The 18398-nt window shown below is 43.5% G+C and overlaps 1 protein-coding gene across 1 annotated transcript in view; it reads left to right on the plus strand.

Annotated features, from left to right (window-relative positions):
* Window positions 1-18398, plus strand: part of IQCH (IQ motif containing H) — a gene marked incomplete at its 5' end in the record, with an annotated part of 64930 nt that overhangs the window by 28736 nt on the left and 17796 nt on the right. The window contains 4 exons of the mRNA XM_010147313.1: window positions 1613-1885; window positions 4040-4231; window positions 14187-14307; window positions 16756-17042. Coding sequence (XP_010145615.1) covers window positions 1613-1885; window positions 4040-4231; window positions 14187-14307; window positions 16756-17042 — 873 coding nt within the window. The remainder of the gene's footprint in view (window positions 1-1612; window positions 1886-4039; window positions 4232-14186; window positions 14308-16755; window positions 17043-18398) is intronic.

Here is an 18398-nt window from a genome sequence, read left to right on the forward strand (position 1 = left end):
CAGGAATGAACTAGATTTTACAGCCTGTTTCCTGCACTCCTTAATTAACTGTAAAATCCATTATTGAGAGACACAAAGCAAATCTCGTCCCTACATCACTACTCGTGGCCCCAGGGAGCAAGTGACCGGGGCTGGAAATTGATCCCCTTCTCTAGGTGGCAGAACGCTGCCACACGTCCAACAGAACGGGCTGTGTCCCTGCTTTTGTACCAGTGTCCAAGAGAGGAAACAAAGGAATCACAGCATCAAGAGTCTGTTTTAAAACTGATGGAAGGAAAAAGACTCCAGGAAACCTGTTTGTTCTTTTTGCACTTGTACTTCTGTCCCTCTCCTTTTCCTACTAGAACTTTGAAGAATATCTCATGTCTCTGATTTACATCCTCACTGTCCTCGCAGTATGTCTGACTCTGTAAAGAGAGACTTGGGCACTTCTAGGAGCTGCGTGTTTGGTGTGAGAAGGCACTGAGGAACTGACAACAGGGGACTCCCTTTGTCCACTTGCAGGGGCTCCCTCATCTCTCTATCCAACAATCACCCCCATCCAAGTGTTGGAATCAGGATTTATACTTTAGTTCCCATGATGGAGCATCCAGGACTTTGAAGGAAGATATTCTCCAGTCCTGGAAAACCACAGCAAATCCAGTATTTATGCTACCCCGAAAAGGAATACTTTCCTCACTAGGGCCTAAATTAGACAAAATCTCAATGTGAAGTTTCTTCTTGTTAACGACTGTAGTTTGCTTATGGCAATCCATTGGAGTGGATGTCTCCTGTACTGTTACTGGTTCATGTCCATCCTGTGCATCTCAGCCTCCGTGCACCTCTGCCTATGCCTTCGGAAAGATAATCGGGTCATCTGCAGGCTGTGCATGGGATATGTTGTAGAAAATAATTTTGAGGTTTCACCTGCCATGACTAATGGTTTAAATTTAGAGGTTATAGCATCTGTCACGACCAGCTTGTTCAGCAATAGATCTTTTTAAGAAGAAATGAAAAATTCCTTCCAAAAAGTTGCAACCAGTGCACTTCAAACAACAAAAATGCTGCCTTCTCCCCGAGTGCTCTGCAGTGGCGTTTACAGTAGCTATCAGAACTACTCTGTAATGGAAATGTATATCCCCAGTAATTTAATGTGATCAGTGAAAGCTTTTGTAAATCAAAGTGTTTTATTCTCAGAGAATCGCTTAAAACACTGCTGAACTATATGGTGAAATACATTCCCTGCTATAGGGGTTTTTCTTCATCTTTGTATTGATTTTTAGGAGCTTTAGAGTTAAACCATGCCAGAAGTGTTGCTGAGATGAATCACTATTATCCAAAGGCCACCAGCCTCTCTGCCGACTGACAGAAGGATAATTCCGCACGGATCAAATAAATACAGATGTGTAGTAATTAGTTCTACTCCCAGTGAGCCCATTTCCGACACACTAAAGATGTGCACGATTATGGAGCCTCACCCCAACAGCTTTTATCAATTTAAACTGCTAAGCTACAGGATAGGTCATAACCCAGCCTGCTATTAATAATGTATTTATTGTGTGCAACATTATAAATTAGGTTCATGGAATAGAAAAGAACACCTTTTAACAAGAATAATGTTATCTTTCCACAGAAGCATCGCATGTGCCTCGCCACTCAGCTGAAGTACAGTCCCAAGACAATCAAAAGAATAAAAAATCTTATCCGGAGCAGGGACGCCTACATTATCGGAGGGGTTCCCCACAAAGATGATTTAGCAGTGGCTGACATGCTAAATGTGCCTATATTAGGCTCGGTGCCAGAAGTGGCTCATCTCTATAGTACCAAGTCTGGAAGTAAACGTATTTTTGCCAGTGCTTGTGTGCCAACCCCTCCTGGAGAATCTGACATCTACGACAGGGAACAGGTAAGCAGGATGTGGTCTGGGATGTGTCATCGTGCAGATCCCTGTTTTCACTTGCTAGGATGCAAACTTTGTGCAATAGCCGTGACCGGGTTCATCAGACCCTACCTGGGTTTGATTCAATCATGGATGAGGTTGGGTCCTTTTTTGGGTCTTGTCTGACCAGTTAAATGCAATTTGTATCCTGGTCAGGAAGCAACACAGTAGCTCTGGTATTCCTCATGGTCTGTCTTGAGAATATATAAGGGCGTTTGGTCCAATATTTCGAGCAGTTTGAGTTGCTGCTCCATGGATGAAGTCATGGCCGCAATGTAACGCATAGGAGATTTACCAGTGGCTGAAAATAGAACAGGTTTTTCTGGGAAACTGTGTGCTGAAGGAAAAATTTCTTCCCCTTGGGAAGTCAGCCGATTCAAATTGATGGTCGCTGAGCAACTGAAGGTTTACCTGGTATCCAGCTTATCGTTGCTGAATTCACCTATCTATTTAGCATTACCAGTAAGAGAAGAGCACAGTGTCACTAAACTAAAATTACAAGGCGAAAGAGTTTTCTGTACTGTGTTCAGTTTGCATGTGTTTATTTAGCATTCGGTGCCTCAGTATTTCATTCGATAATCTGATTTTGCAATTTGCAATGATAGTCCTAAGTATGATCCATACCGATTTCTTAAAAATTGTGTCTGTGGTGGTGCTAGAGCTCATACAGGAGAATAATCAGTGCCCTGGTTTGTCGGTATTCCTACTGCTTAGAGAGGCTTTTCACATTGTTTTCTGCATTAAAGGTGATTAATAAAAAACAAAGCAATCTAAGCTACACAAATAGATTGCAACTTCTGTAGTAGATGAAATAAATAGATGATCAATGATCTGAAAAACAAGTGATTTATTGTTAAATAATATATGTGACTAATACTTTCGATTCATGCTACAGTGTTATGGAATTTCTACTTCTGTTGTTTGCTTGTATGAAATATTGACGGTTTAGGTTAAATAATGAAAGCAAGGTGACACTATGTTAAAGCACAATTCAATTTGCACTTAAAGATAACACCTAATTCTTTGATTGGTACAGTCCTTGCAGTATTATTGATCCTGTTCATTACACATTTACGTGATTCTCAAAAGTCACAAATAACGGCATCTGGAACACACATGTAATTGTATTTTAGGTCAACATTTGGGAAAATGAACAAAACTCCCCAAAATCACTATGTAAAACAGTCAAGGCTCTAGCCTATGCAACAAGATCTGATAAGAATTTTACCAGGTTCAAAGGCATTTGCGTTTCTAAGAAGCTAATTGCATCCTGCACCAGCTGGGCAAAAGGCATTTTAAAGCCATTTAAATCTGTGTGCATACACAAATAAATAATTAGCATTTTTATAAAGCCTGCCTGGTAACTCCTTCCTACGTTCCTAACCCTCTAATGTACTCTCCAGTAGGAAAATTTCACAGATGTTTTGGCTGGTGTTAGAATCTGGCACAATTGTTTCTCAGATTTTGCAAATAGCATATTCCGTCCCACGTTGTTCCCTGTCACAAACATTTATTGAGCAGTACTGATTATCCAAAACGGAAGATCCTGATAGACAAAAAAGCCCAGATGGGCAGATTTCTCTGCAGAATACAGCTTCACCCACTGCCCAGAGGTGCTGGGGTGCTGTTTGGTAGTTGTACAAGCGGACTCAAGTACAGGATGAAGGCCACAGGTTCTTCTTGGGTACAAATTGAAATCAGGGAGGTTTAGATTAGGTATCAGGAAGAAATTCTTCACAGAGAGGGTGGGGAGGCACTGGAACAGGTTGCCCAGAGAAGCTGTGGATGCCCCATCCCTGGAAGTGTCCAAGGCCAGGCTGGATGAGGCTTGGAACAACCTGGTCTAGTGGAAGGTGACCCTGCCCATGGCAGGGGGGTTGGAACTAGATGATCTTTAAGGTCCCTTCCAACCCAAACCATTCTGTGATTCTATGATTCATCACATCTGTTCGAGGCTGCTTTCGCTGCGTATCCCAGCTAACTGTAGCAACACGAGCATCTCCAAGAAACTCTGTTTAGAAAATGAAGTTCAAGCCCAAATATTTGAGAACTGGCAATCTAACTTGAGGAGTGACTTAACGTTGTGAGGGTGTAAAACACCTTTGCGTCGTCGCTCCGCAGCTGATCGGCGTTCTCAGCCAGCTGGTCGTTGACAACATGGACGTGCGGCGCTGGCTGTTTAAAGCGGACGGTCACTCTGGAGGAAACGGCACTGCCTATTGTGATATTATATCGCACCTGAAATGCTACCACTGGGTTCAGAAGGAGCGTCGGAGATACAGCCCCGAGCGGTGGAGTCGGGAGCGGGCACGTGTAAGTAAGGAAGGAGGAGGGTGGCTTCTCTGCTGTCGTGGCTTCATAACACTCTGCTGGGCTCCTGCCTCACAGCCCCCAGACCCTCACATTTCCGTAGAAACTTGGAATTACTGGAACAAAAGTGTTGGACTAATATGATTGAACGATACTGTTCAGTTTGAAATCACAAACTGATTATTTTTTAATCTGGTTCTCTAAGGATTATTTTTTCTCTATGTTTTCCCTCACTAATAACTTTTAAACCTTTCAGCTGCCTAAGACAGAACACCTGAGTTCTCAGAGGTCGTTAGACTCCTGCATGTTTCATTACGGTGGGTGTTTAGGTAAGGAGGGAGATCCTATAAATAACCAAGGGAAGCAGTCTGTCATGAACTCATGCACTAGTAGATGCCCAAGCATCCACGTGATTGAGGGAGCTGTAGGGTGATATATTTCTACCGCCTAAAAATCCATATGAAACCAGACTTCCTTAGTTCTGGCATTCAGAGAACTATCTCCAGCTTAAATATTCATTGGTATTTAAATGTGTTAATTTCAATAAGCATTTGATATTTCTGTATATTGTGCCAAATTCATTCCTAATGTAATGGTTTTAAAGCCAGAAGGAATGTATCCAGAAAGAATTGCTTAATTTACATAAACTACTCATTACAGCTCTTTTGATTTTTTAAATTCAATCGGAACTGGTTTGAAATTTGTGTTTGATTGAATTATATTGTATATTAAAATTTCACATTGTGCCGATTACAGTTCTGTTGCGTTTGACAACTACAGAATAACTCCACATTATGAAACAGAGCTTATCCTACCGAGCTGAAGGGCTGATTTCTCTGATCCCTGACTCCGCACGAGTCAGACACAGTATGGCCGGAGAGCCATCCCAGTGGAAGCACCGTCTGGCCACTGAGCTCCCTGGGACGTAAAGCTCAGAACGTACCCAGATCCGTCTCCCACCATCTGAGTCAGGCAGAAGATGCGATTCACCCAGTCTAGTTCTTTGCTGGTATAAATTCCCTGTATAAGTGGTATATCCTAGTGTTAATATTAGCATTCCCGTGCCTTTGTAATTCTTGTGTGGCAAAGTGACTCCGCATAAAGCGCGCAGGTGTAACTGCCTGGCTTTGGTTTCCTTTTATACTGCGATTATGTTGAGCTTTGGGGCAGCCAGGAATCAACCCGTTAGAAGCCCTTAAACGTAAATATTTGTTCAAAGTTGGGGAATACATACAGAATAATGTATTTGAGCTCCAGCAGGAAAACTTCCATAAATCCAGTCCAGTACTAAAGTGGGCTTTGGAAAGTGGGAAACCTGCAGCCGTTTTGAACGCCTTGTTTGAGTATGTGTGTTCAAATTTTTGTGCCTTCTGAGTTTAGCTCTCTTGTAGAACTGGAGACCTTTTTTATATATAATGAGTTGCAGCCTCCGCTGAGTATTACCATTGAGAGCAGAGGATTAAAATCATCCTTTGTTAAGGAATACCATTGTAATGATACCCATTTAAACATCAAAGCATTAGTTTATGAGCACAGGCATGCTTTAATGTCCTATTACAGTATGGAGACCTGTTTCTTTTGATAATGAAGACATTGTGTCATCGGCATAGGCTGCCACATACAAAACGTATGCTGGCAGGTTATTAAAAAATTCAGCTTCTTGATGAAAGACTATCCTGCAGGCTAAGAGTACAGTGAAAAGACTCTCCAGTCTGGTAGAATTATTAGAAATGAGAACATGACTGTAAGCACTAAATTATGTTAATACTTACAAATAGCATCATTTGCATAGCAGTTTAAGACACGATACCCAGATTTTCCTCATTGGTATGTAGTAGGCAACAGATTAAAAATAATGTAGTTTGTGAGTTTGAACTGTGTAAAAATCTATTCCGTCTAAAAACGAGACTGATTTTAGATTCCTCATTGCAAACAAAAGTGCCGGACGGGATTATCGATGTCTTTTACCTTGTTAACTTAATGCAGCCTCTGAGTTATCTGAACAATTATTCTGCTACTGCATAAAGGGTAGAATTCTCAGACTCTGAGGCCTTCATCCTACTGCGCACTGCTGAAATCTGTCAGCATATAAAAAATTGCATCCTGAGGCCCAGATCCTAATGATACTCAATATCGAGACAACTGCTGCCTCCGCGAGTGCACATGTGGCAATCACAAGGCCAAAAAGCAGTGGGACAATTGCATGAGGGCCTGTTTGGAATATCTGGAGAAAGAGATCCATAATACTTATTAATATATGGTATTCCCAAGTATGCCAAGAAGCGGGGTATCTCACTCCTGTTGAAAGCCAGCAGTTCAGTTTTTGGAAAATTTCACCTACACTTGTATGGACCCTTGCTGGGAGACTGTGTAAATCCCTGGAAAAACAGTAATTATCGTTGACGCGGTTTCTGGCTTAGAGGGATTCTGAGCTGCAAACTGTCGGAGGCTGGGAGAGTATCCGGGGAATGGGTGCTCACCCTGCTTTCATACTTTCCTGGGCACCCACTTGTGACCACTGTCGGACAAGGTTCGGGGCTTCCCTTCCTGTTAGCATTGCCTTTTTTGTTCCTTTAACAGCCCTCCTTTTACATAAAATAGTAGAGGAGTATGCAGGGATCCTGCCCTCCTGCATAGCTACAGAACTCTAAATAGGATCTGAATCACTCGATTAAATTAACAGTCAAATTAATTTTAGAGTTAACTTTTATTACACTGCGATTCTTAATTAACCACCAGGACCAGCAACATGATGTCAGTTTACCTATCAGCATTCCTAAAGATAACGAAGGTCAGAATGAAGACAAAAAAAGGGATAAATGTGGGGATGAAGCGGAAAAGAGCTGAAAGCACAAGAGAATAGGACAAGACACAGAAAAAGAAGCAACAAATATTCCCTCAATAAGCCATTATAATTGGCCACAGCTACACAACCGTTGCAGAACTCTCCATTAGGTATCTGCTGTAGAAGAAAAAAGCTATTTAAAGCGCTTGGGCAGCCGGCTGTTTGAAATGGCAGAGTGTTGGAATCTTGCTGCCTCCAGTTGTGTGTCGCAGTGTTTTGTCACGGTTTCTTTTCCTTATAGGCTCCATCATGGTTCATTCACTAAAACATCTAAGAGGAAATAAACATCTTTTCAAAAGGTGACAAAGGCAGAAAATCCAACTTTTGGTCTGAGTGGCATAAAGCGATCTTCCCACCCTGACTGCAGGATCCTGCATTGATTGCTGTTGGAAAATTACAGTTTCAATGGCCAAGATCAAATGCTGCAAAATTCTGGCTGTTCCTTTAAATTTAATTTTTTGGGGGGTCAACTTTCAAAAATCCTGTAATAAGTAATTTAGATAAACCTTGTGATTATCCAGATATCAGGAATAGTGGTGAGCAGATTCTTTTCTGGTTGAATGAATTGTGTTCGCTGTGAGAAACCTGGAGCTTGCGTGCCACATCTTGTTTCTTTGCTGAAGTAAGGAATTCAGAGTACAGAGCATACGTTTAGAAACACGTCAAAACAGAACCAGCCGTAATGCTGTCGAAGACGTAATTTTAGAAGCATGGCATTGCCGGCACGCGATCGATTCTGCCTGCCTTTGAGCACGGAACAGCTCCCTGACGCTGCTCCTGTCCTCTCCGCTACCCGTTCTCGTTTTCACCGCTCCCATCACCTTTTGTGACACCCCCAGCTTTGTTCCGGGGGCAGCCCCACGAACTGAAACTGGAATAAATTGCTATTGAAGTGGTCGCAGCACCTGCCGAGGGGGTTCTTCAGCAAGCAGACTCTGCTGCTGTTGTTAGACCCGTGCAGTTGCTGGGGTGATAATTTTTGTAGCCTGAAGAGGGCCAGGAACTCTAACAGAGAAGCAGAAGATCCATTTGCAGCATTTTAGGAGGCTTTTAATATTTCTTCTAACTGTTTAGATGTTTAATAGAAGAGAGAGAGCGCAAAGACTGAAGAGAGAAATTGATACCCTATAACGCAGTACAGCTGCAGGTTATTCCCTAGTGATCTGTCAGCGATGTATCCTGAAGAGTTTAAATATCCACCGTGTCTGCAAACAGGCCGTAGTGCTCGTATCCAGCTTATTAATGTATCTGTGTATCTGCCGTGGTGACGTTTCAGGTGATCCTCAAATCTGAAGTGAAATAAAGCACGATAATTATATCCCTTGGTTAAATTAAAGCCATGATATCCATTCCTAAGACTGGCAATAATCAGATATGCAAGCTGTTGGTTTGTATGTCCTATTGATTTAATATGCTTCTAATCAGTACATAAAGCTATAGGCCTGCAGTGTTAATTTTTCATATGCTTACAAAGTACCCTTTGATTTTCTGTCACGCGTTAATTACAGCGTTTTGCCATTAAATAGGAAGCTTTGTGTAAACTAATTACTAGGTAATCATTGTCTACCGCGAGCGTGCTGTTTGTACCTTTTATTTTATTCTAAAAATGCACAGATCTCGCAGTCTGGAACCACTATACCTTCCAGCCATTAGCTCTCACTAATTCATAGCATTATTGTGTTAAGATTGTAGGAGTTGTAATTGTTGTGGTATCAGTGCTGTTAATTACCGGAGTAAACAGTTGAAATGGTGCCAAGGTCTATTGTACAAGGCAGAGGAAAGGAGGTTTAAATGTTACTTCCACCATCTGGGGACTGGAGTAGAGGCAAATGCTAGAAAACAGCAGTGAGGCAATATCAGAACTTCAGCTCCAGGGTTTTAGGCCATATGGATCCAGAATATTTTGAATCAATTGAATTTAAGTGCCAGTTTGTAGCAATAACAGTGTGGAAGGAGAGGATAAAGCAAGAGCACTAAAGAAATCTGAAATCCACTAATGTTACCGCATCCAATAAAACGGCTGCTTGGATTATTTTAAAAATGTTTATTTTGCTAAAATCCAAAAAGTAACACATTGGCAACTCCAAGAATAAAAGAAGTTTAACTGCGTGTTGTTTGTGAAGTGCAACGCAGGTTTGGGCTGACAATTCCTCTCGCGTTACAGCTCAGCAATTTAGAGAAAATTCCTGGGAAGTGACTGGGGATTATCTCTGTGCTTTCTGGCTGCTTTTTGAAATCAGATTTTCAGAAGTCGTTAGGATAATTTCTTTGGAGACACGAGCCAGGAGGGAGGGCAAGTGAACAGGAGTGGGCAAGATTTGAAGTAGAGAAAAAGAAATTAGTTAGGAAAATGTTATTAACCTGGGGGCATCCGAATTGCTTGTGCATTTGCAGGGACCTCTTCAGAATGCAGAAAAGATGCACTCAGATTTTACTTAGCTGATTTTGTGATGAGGATTAACGTCCCCGTGTCCTGAACCTACAAATGCTGCAGTTGAAATGCACAGGTTTTTTTCTAAAAGAGAGATTTTTGAAGATTCTAGCAGTTGTGTTACGTTTTCTTGGCTTGGGAGGTAGATATGGGGAACCTTGAGAAACGGAGGCTGCGACTTTGCCAGAGATGCACTCTTATGGGAGAAATAGCAATGCCCACGGAGTGGTTTTTTTGGAGTAAGAAAGCAAAATATTTAATGAAATCGTCCCAATCTCAAATTAACGTGCTGTGCGTAAGCACGCAGTTACCTGACAAGCTCGGGGAGCTTTCAGGCTCCTCATTCTGGCAGATTCTTGGGAGCACAGGCTGCAGTGATTCCGAGTTCCCCGCAGGTAGCGCTTTGCGAGATGACATCTACAGAGCGGGATCTTGCAACATATTGCTGCAGCCAGTTCGGGAGTGTTCGGAGGAAAACAGGAAGGATCTCTCTTTCCAAACAACCCCGTGTTCTTTATTTGTTTATTGGTCTGTGAGCAGATGTTGAAGTAGTCGAGGGCACAGTGTGAACATGAGCTCTTCAATAGGGGTATGGTAAGCAGCAAATATACAATGAAACAAGCAATTGGGAGGGTTTTTTTGGACCAGGCCACTGGGGATTTTCTCCTTTTTTTTCTTTTTGTGCGTGTGTGTATGTAGTTGAATTTAGAATTAAAAGGAGTGCTTGATCTTTATATATTGAAATCCTCAGCGTGCAGAGTGACAGCATGAGCCAGAAGTGAAAACCATGGCCCCATGTGGTGTGAAAAAAGGAACAGCAGTTTAAGTGCTGGAAAGTTGAAAGAGAACTAACCTTCTTGTTCTTGTAGTCAAGGAAAGTGGCTGTTTTGTGCTTTTGTATTGAAGCATAGCATATGTGCCTCAGTTTGACAAAAAGCCTCTTGAGTCAAAGCAACCCTAGTCCTGTGTGCTGATCCAAAGCGAAGGCCGTGATAATGAGGGACGGGCTCTCAGGAAGCAGTGAGTAGATAATACTGCATAAGTGGAGAATTCTGTGCACTGTTTTCGCCATTCTACTTAATGCAAGCCGCAGCCACGGTGAATCGCTTGCCATACAGCTGAAATGGGCCATTAGCTATCAGGGAAAATTGTCTTTGCTACTTTCAGCAGATGGAGCAAATATTTTACAAAGCAATTTTACATACGAAAAACATTTGTGTTACTTGGTAATGATGGCTGTTTTACATGATGTTACCTTCTATCAGAACATCCTTTTCCAGCTCGTGGAAGGCGAAATTGGCACTTTTTAATTTTAAAATTTGCAGTTAACAATTGAATGCTTGGGCTTTAAATCAGGCTGCAAACTTTAAGTAGATAGGGTTTTCAGCGTATCATTTCCAAAAACATTTCCATTTTTATAAACCTCTGAAACTGCTTTGTTCAGTGCGGTACATTGTGGTTCTGGCCAGCGTGTACCTGTCTGAATTAGAAAAAAGCATCAAATCGGTTTAATTTGCAAAACAGGAAATAATGAAGGTTATTTGGACGGTCAGGCAGCAGTCGCTGGACTCTTCCAGTATGGCCATGTTTGCTGGTGTCACTGAGAACAGAAGGACAAGCGAGGCTGGGCCAATTCACATCCAGGCAGCTGGAATAAGTTGTCATAGCTCCACTGATCGCCGTGTAAAGGATATACTGCATAAACGGTATGAATTGCCACAGCGCCGTTGAAGTGGCATAAATTGCCGTAGCTTCATTGACTTCAGCAGAGATGTGGCAGTTTGTATTGCTGAGGATCCGTCTGCTGATTTTATTCTTCTCTGGCCCAGTCAGCTTTACTTATTTGGCGTTACTTTCTTCACTCTAGTTGCTTACAAGGTCTAAATAATTTCCTTTCAATCTGATTGTTAGTGAACAAGCCCTAGGTCTTTCTCATGCATTCTGCTCTGCAGCCTCTTTCTGTCCCCAGGTCTTTCTTCCCGTTTCTAAGTCTCTTTCTTTTTTCTGTTTATTTACTTGTCTTCTCAACAGGCTTTTCTTTGCTGACTGATCTGTCTCGAGTAGTTTTCCTACCAGTGCCTTCAACATATGCCACGTTTGGTCCTAATTTCTTGTTGCAACTGCCATTCTAAGAAAACCTTTCAAAATTCAGCTTGCAGAAGGGTGAGAAACTATTTTATATTTAGGGGGGAAAAGGTGTAATGTTTTTTCATGCCTATTCATTATTATAAGAAGGTGAAAAAGCTATTTGGATGGATTTAAAGATTTCTACATGATGTAAACAGTATATGGGCTGCTCCTTTATAACTGGTGCTAAGAAACATCAGCTGAAAGATTTGAACAAATGCTCCCGGTTTCTGTTGAGCCTCTGATTCTGAATTGGTTTGGGCCACATCAAGAGAGAAAACATCGGTAAGCTCTGCTGGAGATACCGTCCAATTTAAATGAAATTAGCCTACCGAGCACTGATCCTTTTAAAAGTTTGATTTCATGAGTGAGTGTTGGATCCAGGCTTGAATTTGCTTACTAAAACTCCCTATAATCAGGTTTATTGCCTTTTTAGAGCTTACAGTTGCAAAAAAATTTAACTGGAATTCCAGGTGCTGATCCTTAAGAAGCAGTTGCCCGACCTTCTTCTGTGAACACCTTGATATTTCTCAGAGCTGGAGTGGCCACCTTCTTGGAATTGCTGCCATGGAAAACTGTGTCCCAGTTGACATGCCCGTGGTTTAATCTTCGCTTACACAAGCTTGGTCACTGCACTCTCAAGTGCTGCTACACGTCCAGCAAGGGTTACTTGTTTTTTTCCTCAGTAACTTATGAAACTCTTTCAGGCAGCCACTGCATCTCATGTATATCTTCTTTTGTTTGGTTGGGTTTATATTTCTGTTTAAATTGCACAATGCCCAAAGTGATTAGATCTCTGGGATGAGACTGGGTACGACAGAGGTATCGCTGAACACGCTGATGGGTGCAGACTCATCTGTAGGTCAGCAACTCCCTGACATCCCCCATGGCTCACATCCCCTCTCCAAACGGCATTTATTGTCACTGTGCAACGAGCCACCTCCTCCTGTGACTCCTTGGCCGAGCAATATTTCAATGCCAGTCAAGATGAGGCCAACTGATACTCGCTCGCTGCTCTGTTTTAGCCAGCTGAGCTGTCAAAAACCTAAATTCCTCTGTACAGATTGTAAGGAAATGAGCAGCCTAAGACCGGAATCTGGGTAAATTCTGAAACTGGATCTCACGTTTTATGTGGTCCTTTGTTTTTGCTGTAAGGTTAAGGTCATGTTGCTTGGTATATTGATATACTGACTAATTTTTTTAACCTTTTTTTTTGAGATGTTTAAAGTCAACAACATACTTTTCTCTTTAGTAGACGAAGGGAGCCCATGTAGCCCAGATCAGCATCGTTATCTAAGGACCTCAATATTTTAAGGCATGTTTTTTCTCAGTTCCATGTCAGGTGGGGACCGCAATCATCCCCATTTCAGCTGAGGCACAGGCAGAAAGTCGCTTTCCCGAAGCGACGGGCAGGCTGTCTTCAGGAACAAGATATATCTGGGTCTGCTATATGCAAAGTTGATGCCCTAATCATCGCCCCATCCTCTTTCTGGTAGATAAATCAGAGTCAGTGGATTTTGAATTAATATTTTTGGTAACATACATGATGAAGCCCATGTCTTAAAACTCACTGGTCTGGAAAAATAGATATCTATTTTCTTCCTATTCTTAGATGTTAGCCATAAGGTTTTATCACGTTCCTCCAGAGCTCAAGATAATACGACTGTGGCTTAGGACACTGCCAAGACCGGAGGACGGTTGGCCATCTTCTGAAGCACGGGATGCTGAAGAGAGAAGATGTAAAACAGATGCAAAGAGACCCAGGGGAAGCAGGCGAACGCTTATGAAGCAGCAAGAAAAGGAGCCTGAAGCAATAGAGTCAGGGTCCTTGCACTTTATATGCTTGTGTACTTCTGGGACGGTTTTGAACAGTAACAGCAATGCAGTTAGTTTCTGTATTTAATGGGGTGGTTTTGTGTTTGTGTGTGATGATACAGTAAAGAATTTGAAACCAGGAAGAAGCAAGTTTATCTCCTATAGCATGATGAATCTAATTCTACCTAAAAGAGGCACAAACACACTTGTGAATTTATGTTCCAGGCTGGAGAGTGTAAAAGGGTATCTCCCACTTTAGAAACACTTGTGGTTGATTATTCCTCTTCTTTTCAGTATGACTGAAGGGTGTTTGGGTTGATATAACAGCTCATACATGGAGTCAATACAACTATTTCTGGCATATGTGACTCTTTCAATATGCTCAGTTTCAAAATATAAACCAAGTGGAAGTTGTTGACCGCTGGTATCGATCCCGAAGCAGTTGCCGAGTGCTGAGCCTTTTCGGCTGCCAGATCAAATTATTGATATAAATTATAATGAGATAGGTGCTGTACTGAAGGCGGGGGGATTGTCTTTTGGAGAAGGACAGCTTTCAGTAGGAGGGAAGAGTAGCAAGCAGAAAAATTAAAAAAGGCTTCCTGACTGTGGGTAAACAGTAACCACATTTTTTTTCCTTTTTTTTTTTTTGCCTGTTGGAGGCCTGGTTTTTAATCACCCCACAAGCAGTTTTCATTTCTGTAGTAAAATTGCTTGTGGTTCTATTTAATTTGTTTCTGCAGGAGCCAGCTTTGGTGAAGATCTCCCAGGAGCTGCCGGGCCTTTTAGCACAGCACGTACAGCCAGTCAATGAGAAACGATTCCCTACATGGGAAAAATTCCTCCAAACATTTCTTAGTCAAGGTAAATAAGACTGCAAAGTCGCTGTTAAGTGTTATAAGGAGTAATTATACCATATTGCATGCCATATTCTTGTTAATCTTGGGCCCATTTAAATATTTAGCTCCTTTTATTTCTCCGTTGTGCTTCAGATGTTCATTTACGAATGAATCATAGGCAACTGTTCTACCATTCATATGTCCTATCCAAGCATTTCACCTGTGGTAATCCTGGATTACCTTTCTCCCATGATTCTCAGTCAATGAGCCCCAACTCCTTAATCCTGGGTGACTCCTGGAGGCTGTCACATTTGGCAAAGGGCTCCTTCAGGAAATCACAGAATGGTTTGGGTTGGAAGGGACCTTAAAGATCATCTAGTTCCAACCCCCCTGCCAGAAATGCTGGCATGTGAGCTTGCACGCAGGTAATGGTGAGCCTATTTCCTCTTTGCTGGGTGCTGGTGAGCAGCTGTCTGCGAGATTTGCTTTTCCAGACCAGGAAGGGAGCTGTATGTAAACTCTGGATGCTACATACATACGTGGCGTAAAGCAAAATGTGCACGTGACCTTTAACTGCCTTGGAGAGGAGCCGAGCTTTCTCCTGATTTTTGCCTTCCAGGCAGGCGGTGTTGCCATGGAGGATCAGTGACGCAGTGCCGTCTCGTCCCTTACGGTGCGTTGGCACAGACTCCTCGCTGTACCATTGCCCTGCTCTCTCTTGCCCTCCAACCAGAAGAATATGAAAGGATGTTAAGAACATCTTCATCTTTAAGAACACGAAAGGCTGCGAGAATTGGGCTTGTTCAGCCTGGAGAAGAGGAGGCTCCGAGGAGACCTCATTGCAGCTTTCCAGTATCTGAAGGGGCTACAAGGGGGCTGGGAGAGGACTTTTTACAAGAGCCTGTAGTAATAGGACAAGGGGTAATGGGTATAAATTGAAATCAGGGAGGTTTAGATTAGATATCAGGAAGAAATTCTTCACAGAGAGGGGGGTGAGGCACTGGAACAGGCTGCCCCGAGATGTTGTGGATGTCCCATCCCTGGATGTCTTCAAGGCCAGGCTGGATGTGGCTTTGAGCAACCTGGTCTAGTGCAAGATGTCCCTGCCCATGGCAGGGGGGTTGGAACTAGATGATCTTTGAGGTCCCTTCCAACCCAAACCATTCTGTGATTCTATGAATGAGTTCCAGTCCGATAGCTGGGTAGTTTTGTTCACGTGGTGCCGAGTCCTCAGCGGGGCTTTCTGCATTAAACCCACCCAGGGCACCTTTGGCTAAAAGCTGGCCGGTACCCAACTGGCCTGGAGCTCAGAAGTGAGCCTGTGTCTGTCTGTACGAGGCAGTGCAGATCAACCCTCGTCTAACCACTGCAGAGCGGTGTATCTGTGAGCGGGCTTTGCACGGACCTGTAACGTCCTGTATTTCTGTGTCAGATTTTGGATGGGGAAGATGGAGCAGTTGTGGTTGGGTGGGAAATTTCTGTGGTGATTCTGCCCTGCCATCATTTTGTACTGCACGTAATGGACATGTGCATGTCATGCATCTGTCTCTGTGTGGGAGAGTCAAGGATGATTCAAAGCTTTCAAAGTATTTTTGTTGAAAAATAATGCCAGTTGTCATCTGTAGTACAGATTTTTATCACATATTAGTTTATTAGAAAAAATGTCTTCTGGAAAGGGCTGTCAGGATTGGAAGGGGCCGCCCAGGGAGGTGGTGGAGTCACCATCCCAGGAGGGCTTTGTGGTGGATGAGGTGCTCAGGGACATGGGGCAGTGGTGGGCTTGGCTGTGCTGGGTTAACGGTTGGACCCGATGTCCTTAAAGGTCTTCTCCAACCTAAAATATTCTGTGATTCTGTTGTAACTAAAAGAGTTCTGGCATTATATGCAGTGTAAAGGCCAATCCAGAACGCCAACCAGTTTGGGGTTTTCCTACAGACAACCTTGCTGGAAGTTGTCACCTCGAAGCCTTCCCATCTACACACCAAGTTCCTCATCCAGATGAATACCAAAAGCCAGACTGTTTATCTCAGACCATTGTATGGATTGGAATCTCCAAGATTCCTCCACAACAGGAAATACCAGTCCCCTGAGGTCCCGGCGTTGCATTTCAGTGCTGTTCTGGGCCTGGCATTTAGCTGGGCTGTAGGACATTCGTGCTACCCAAGAGCTTATTTCTCCTGTCAGATATGTGACATAGCCCGTGTGGAACTGCTTGCAAAGCATCTGCAACTCAAAAGGCACTGGTTGAACCATACGGAGCTCTAGTGGATGAGCCATCTTCTTTCTCTTCTGAGAGATTCATGGGTTCTAGCTGTGCTGCTCACATTATATTTATTTACTTGCTGTATCTCCGTAGCAGTCCTCCCTGCAATGTCTGAGCAGAAGAGGGCTGGATGCGTTCATTCCATGCACGCTGAAGAGCATCGCGTGTGAATTTGATTACTAGCTTAACAGCTAATTCATTTCTTACTAGGTGGTGTGATTGAAGCCTTCCCGCTCTCCGAAAATGTCACAAACCTTACGGTGGATGTGCTGATAGAGCCAACAGGCAACATAAAAATAGTGTCATCTGGAGACCAGCTCCACGCTGATGGCCCTTTGCGATCATCTGGCACTACCATTCCACAACGTTCTGTTGATCCAGCAGTTCTGAATTCACTCTGCTTAAAAATCGGAGAAAGCTGTAAATCGAGAGGCGTGCTCGGTTACTTCTCGGTTGATTTTGTGACTTTCGTCCATCCACAAACGATGGAGCAGCAGGTGAGTGGGGCGGATACGTTACCTCACGCTCTCCCCCCGCGGGCATGAAATCTCTGCTTTCCTACTCGATTCCCACTGATAGCAGGAGAGAGCTTTGCCCTCTTGAACACACCTTACTGCTAAGGCACGTGGAGGGAGGTAAAGCACAGTTATTCTAACAACAGCCTAACGTGTAGACCTGATCTGCCACGTGGTCCTGAGGAACCTTTTCGGCAGCCTGGAGAGTAACAAACCAACAAAGCCTGGAAGGCTGCTTTCAAACCTGAGTTAATAAGAAAATTGTACTTTAATTCCTTCTAATGACTCTCTTTTTTCTTCCCTAAGAGAAGTGCATTGTGCATAAGCTGGTGATTACAGGCAGTGGTCTTATGGCTAAGATGTTTAGATGGCTTTAGTTTCAGTGTTCCAAATCTTTTCCATTTTGCTCTGTAAAAACGATGACAGGGATTACTGTACTCTTCAAGTAACCCAGTGGCTGTAAGAATGCCGATCTGAGGTTTGAGGATGAACCTGAGGAAGAGGGGATATCAACAGTGTCTCACAGCAGAGAGGATGGTAGTGATGAACCATTTGGTTTATGTCGTTATGGCTAACGTGAGCAGAGAGTGGGAATGGAAAGCAGTCCAGTTATCACATCCCCAGAAGTTACAGCCCTGGGTCAGGAGCTACTGCCTCTCAGCTGGAACAGAACAGCTGACTGGGATATCCGTTCACTGTGAATGGAAAACACGCTCATTCAAACCACTTCTCCTCTCCATTTGGCTTTTAGAATGTTTGAGAGAGGAATTTACTGGCAGACAGACTCAGTCCCCCGGTATCACCGTGCAGACTGAGGTCAGCGTGTGGCACCTGGCAGTGCCCGTGATTCAAGCTATGGGTGCGGGATGGGAATGAACCGGCTTTGCTTCCCAGGTGTAGGGGCCTGGGAGCAGCGAGTGCAGCGCACCCACGCCACCTCACCTCAGGGGTGGTGACTTCTTAAAATGGGCTCATGTGATAGCTTGGGCTCTTTACCTCCAGCATGAGTGTTCCTGTGGAATTCCCTCTCTAGATCCTTGTCCTAATGAGTCTTCCCCGTGGGCTGCACAGGCTCCTGGGTGGTTTTATCAGAGCCCTTCGGTCTATCAAAGCTCTGAGGGTTCCTGCACACGTGGTATCAAGGGCAGAGCAGGGCAGCACCATTCCAGCTCCCACCCTCCAGCCTGAGGCCATGCGCCGCTTTCTGCTGCAGAGCAGTGTGTACACATTTAGCAGTTTGTTTGCTTCAGAGTGTTTCGGGATATTTTGACAGACCTGTGGATCCAGGTCCTACAAAATTCAGTTTTACAGTGTCTGACAGTACATCGTACTCCCAGT

The sequence above is a fragment of the Eurypyga helias genome, unplaced genomic scaffold, assembly GCF_000690775.1.
Source record: "Eurypyga helias isolate BGI_N326 unplaced genomic scaffold, ASM69077v1 scaffold28222, whole genome shotgun sequence".
Lineage (NCBI taxonomy): Eukaryota > Metazoa > Chordata > Aves > Eurypygiformes > Eurypygidae > Eurypyga > Eurypyga helias.